General features: G+C 43.8%; 1 protein-coding gene across 1 annotated transcript; it reads left to right on the forward strand.

Annotated features, from left to right (window-relative positions):
* The first annotated feature begins 491 nt into the window (after positions 1-491).
* Positions 492-3,624, forward strand: LOC145706562 (uncharacterized). The gene is made up of 6 exons (XM_081783981.1): positions 492-960; positions 1,004-1,816; positions 1,861-2,819; positions 2,863-3,059; positions 3,100-3,366; positions 3,419-3,624. The coding sequence occupies exons 1-6, from the start codon at positions 492-494 to the stop codon at positions 3,579-3,581; spliced, it is 2,868 nt and encodes a 955-aa protein (XP_081640107.1). The 3' UTR covers positions 3,582-3,624.
* Positions 3,625-4,159: the final 535 nt, after the last annotated feature.

A 4,159-nucleotide genomic window follows, 5' to 3' on the forward strand; every position in this document is an offset into this window, starting at 1 on the left:
AATCGTGCACCCATGTTTTTACAACTACAAACACGTTAGTGTTTACACTACAGTCGTTCGAGATGAAAATGTTAAACACGCCGCCCTCTCCGAGTGCGTCTCTGAATCAACTTCAATCTAAAACGTATTTTGGATCGGGTGGAGGTTGATTCAGAAAAATTAATAGAATTTAAAACTCAATTAACCGGCCACCCGTTCAGCGTTACAATTTTAACTCAAAGCAAATGCCTTCTTTCAATTCAAACGACAGTATTTCTCAACTCCTGATAACGCAGAGTTTGATCTATTTCAATACCGTATACTTTCTGACCGTGACGAGGTAAAGCAGAGCCGAATTACCGGTTGTTGTAAATTTTGTTTGAGTTATTAGAAAATTGTGACGCGGGCGCAAAAACCGTTTAATTTTGTTGAAACAAATTTACCACAAGTGGGCTAATGTTGCTATTTAAGGTAAGGGTAAGTAAGAAGCGGTCATCTCGGAGATTCAAGAGATGAAAATTGCCTTTTTGCCGTTAGCTGCCGCTGGCTTCACTCCTGGAAAAGAGTATCAACTTCCACAACGAGATGTCGACGCAGTTATCAATCCTGTTACATGCCCGATATTGACCGATGTCGACTTCTGGTCCCCCGGTCACAGGGTTGACTCCTGTTCAGACGGGCGAAATCACAAAAGCGTCTGCTTCATTCGCTGCGTGGAACCTTACCGAAGTATGAGCATCAATAAGCCTCATGATCCGTGGGATATTGAGTGCAGAGGAGAGTGGCCGAATACTTTTTGGCGCGCAGTTTGGAAACAACGGGCAACTAACGGTTGTTTCTTTTGTCCTTCAGGAACACTTCTACCGAGTGCCACTTCACTTTTCCAAATGTGGAAAAATAGTACGACTGGTCTGATTATTGGCCGAGAGGCGAGAATTCGAACAGATACTGATCTTCTTTCTCCTTGGTGCACTGATTTCGGTATACAGAGTTACTCTCGTCACTTTCATTAACCATGGTTCAGTCATTGCACTTAAACTCAAAAGCGGTTTCATCCCAGAAGACGCTACGTTCGACATCCTAGGTGCACAAGTCACCCATATCAGCATTGATCGAACTGTTCTCACAATTAAGCCAGATGAAGGGTTGACTCATTGGGCGCATCCATATTGGAATAAACTGGGCCATTATGGCACACGGTTGGTTATACATGGCAGTGACTTGAGTACATTTGGAGGAAAAAATGTCTTCGAGACTTACGTTCATTGCAACGCATACGACTCAAACTTTCAAGCTTCTCCTGGAATCGCCGTAAATGACTGGAGCTGTCTGTCAAATCCAGTCGAAACATATGGAACAGCAGTTACTCAGTCAAGTTGTCCTCCTCCGACAACGACAACAACTACAACGACGACAGCGAGTACAACTACCGTTTCATCGGGACCTACAACTACACATTCCTCAACCACACAAACTTCCACTGCCGCTCCACCAACTTCACCAACTACAACTCAGTCATCATCGACAACAACTACATCCGCAAACGGTGGATGTTCTATCAAAGGAAGTCACTCACTCGGAAGCAATCCAAATTGGTGGCAAAATGGAAACCTGTGGTCATATCAAGCTTACATAACGATTCCGATTTCGGGATGTATTTCAAATAACTGGTCAGCTACTGTGACCTTTACGAAACCAATAAGTTCGATTCAATTCTGGTCCGGCACCGTTCAGAAAATCGACTCACAAGGATACGTCTGGAGATTCACTGGGAACGATCAGACGCACTGCAACAACGTTGAGTTTACTTACATTGGAGACGGAGTACCAACATCAGGTGGGAGTTAATATTCTTGACCGAGATAATTTGTTTTGTTTTAGGAGGAAATACAGCTGCAACAGTAGCAGGAACAGAAAACATCAACTTCTGCTTCTTCGGCGATTCGACAACTCAAGGACCTACAAATACGCCATCGACAACAACAACTAGTGGGGGCGGTAATGGCTCGACAACGCCAGCTCCGCCAGGAACAACAACTACTGCAAGCTCATCTACACACGTTACATCTGGCAACTGCATGAATGGAGTCCCTCCTGAATGGCAATCTCAGCGATGTTCGATGGAGCAAGGTTACTGTCCAATTAACCCAGTTCAAGCTTCGCCAAGTAACATTTCAAACGACTACAAGAAACTTTTACATTTGTCGATCATGTTTTATGAAGCACAGAGATCTGGGCCTCTTTCGTCAACTGCTAACAGAATTCCCTGGAGAGGATCTTCTGGGCTGAGAGATGGTTGCGATGTTGGTCATGATCTGACTGGCGGATGGTATGATGCTGGAGATCATGTTAAATTCAATTTCCCTATGGCATATTCTGTTACAACGCTCGCGTGGGGGATGATCTCTTTTCAAACCGGATACGTAAACTCTGGCGAGTGGAATCGTGCTGTAGACTCAATCAAATGGGTCACTGATTACTTGATTAAATGTCACACTGCTCCGAACGAGTATTGGGCTCAAGTTGGCGACGGCAACGTTGACCATAGCTTTTGGGGGCCTGCTCATCTTATCAATCATAACCGTCCGTCTTTCAAAGTCGACTCAAATAACCCTGGATCGGATGTAGCCGGCGAAGCTGCTGCTGCACTAGCTGCTGCTAGCATAGTGTTCAATACGCACGGACTTACTTCTTACGCCGCTGAATGTCTGACACACGCGAAACAGCTTTTCAACTTTGCCAATAGCTTCCGTGGAACGTATACCGGCTCGGTTCCAGCGTCTTCCTTCTACAACTCTTGGTCTGGATACAATGACGAGTTGGTCTGGGCTGCAGCTTGGGTAATATTTCTAATTCTTCTTTTATTATTTTAATTTTCATAAGGTGGCCAAAGCTACAGGAGCGTCCTCTGACATTTCGACTGCCGAATCTATGTATAGCAGTATGGGCATGAGCTCTGGAGGTGACTATTCTTGGGACGACAAGAAAACAGGCGTACAGATTATCATGTATGAAATAACGCAAAAAGACTCATACAGACAAACTGTTCTATCCAACACGAATTCTCTCATTTCCAACGGGTAATTTCTCAGTGCTTTGTAACTTTTTTTAACAATTCAGTCCTTACACACCACAGGGAATGATCTATCGGCAACAATGGGGCCCTGCTCGTCATGCTGCAAACGCCGCATTCATCGCAATACAAGCTGCTCGAAATGGCATCAACAATCAGAGCTTTTTGAATTTCGCGAAAAGCCAAGTAGACTACCTCAAGGGAGGCAATGGAAACAATCAGTGCTTCATCGTTGGTTTCGCAAGTAATTGTCCCAAAAGACCACATCATAGAAGCTCAAGCTGTCCTACAACTGGCGGTTGTGATTCGAATGCGTAAGTGATTACTCTTTCTTAGAGAATTTAAAATAACTTTTATCAATTAAAGCGCCGGAGCTAATCCATGGACACTTTATGGAGCGCTCGTTGGAGGGCCAAATCAGAACGACCAATGGAACGATGATCGTAACGATTATATTGCAAATGAAGTTGCAACTGATTATAACGCGGCTTGGCAGGGTGTCCTTGCTGGCTTAGTTCAGATGCTTTAAGAAATTATTCTTGAAATATAAGCAATTCAGGGAAAGTGTGATTCGAAACTTCCATATTTCATAATTATGTTTAACATAATTAATATAAATCAAACTTAAGCTCAAATCAAATAAAAGCTCAAAATAAGTTCTTGCAGGTCAGAAAATTGTTGTTGGATTTTTTTTCAGATGTGCTGTTTTTTCATGCTCTTCGAGGTCTCCAAGGGAGTTTCCAACAGTGTTGTGGCGAGTATGTCGACGACGAGAGGTGGTTTCATCCTTTAACTTGCATGACGAAGGGCGAAATCCGAGGCTCATTGTTGATAATTGCACGCTAGAGTTTAAAATCTTAATTTGAAGAGGAAAAAAAAGACTCACCCGTCGAGTTCATCAAAAGAGGGCCTTGTGAATCCCTCCAGGTTTGATTTCTGGCTAGTCTTGTGCTCGAGGCCTCGTTTAACGGAAGTTCCTCTGCTCAAACCGGGCAGCGCACTTCTTATTGACGAAAGTCGTGAATTTTTGTCAACCCTTTTGGAGCCTTTACGCGTACTCCCAGTGAGCTCTTTGTCTTTCTTGACATCGAGTATTCCTGCATGGAG

Source organism: Oikopleura dioica, chromosome XSR, assembly GCF_907165135.1.
Source record: "Oikopleura dioica chromosome XSR, OKI2018_I68_1.0, whole genome shotgun sequence".
Lineage (NCBI taxonomy): Eukaryota > Metazoa > Chordata > Appendicularia > Copelata > Oikopleuridae > Oikopleura > Oikopleura dioica.

What these genes read in the sequence shown, in the direction of transcription:
- LOC145706562 (XM_081783981.1), top strand. Translation starts at nt 492, where the DNA reads ATGAAAATTGCCTTTTTGCCGTTAGCTGCCGCTGGCTTCACTCCTGGA. An exon ending in AGACGGAGTACCAACATCAG is followed by an intron (nt 1,817 to 1,860) that starts GTGGGAGTTAAT and finishes GTTTTGTTTTAG; the next exon opens with GAGGAAATACAGCTGCAACA. An exon ending in TGGTCTGGGCTGCAGCTTGG is followed by an intron (nt 2,820 to 2,862) that starts GTAATATTTCTA and finishes AATTTTCATAAG; the next exon opens with GTGGCCAAAGCTACAGGAGC.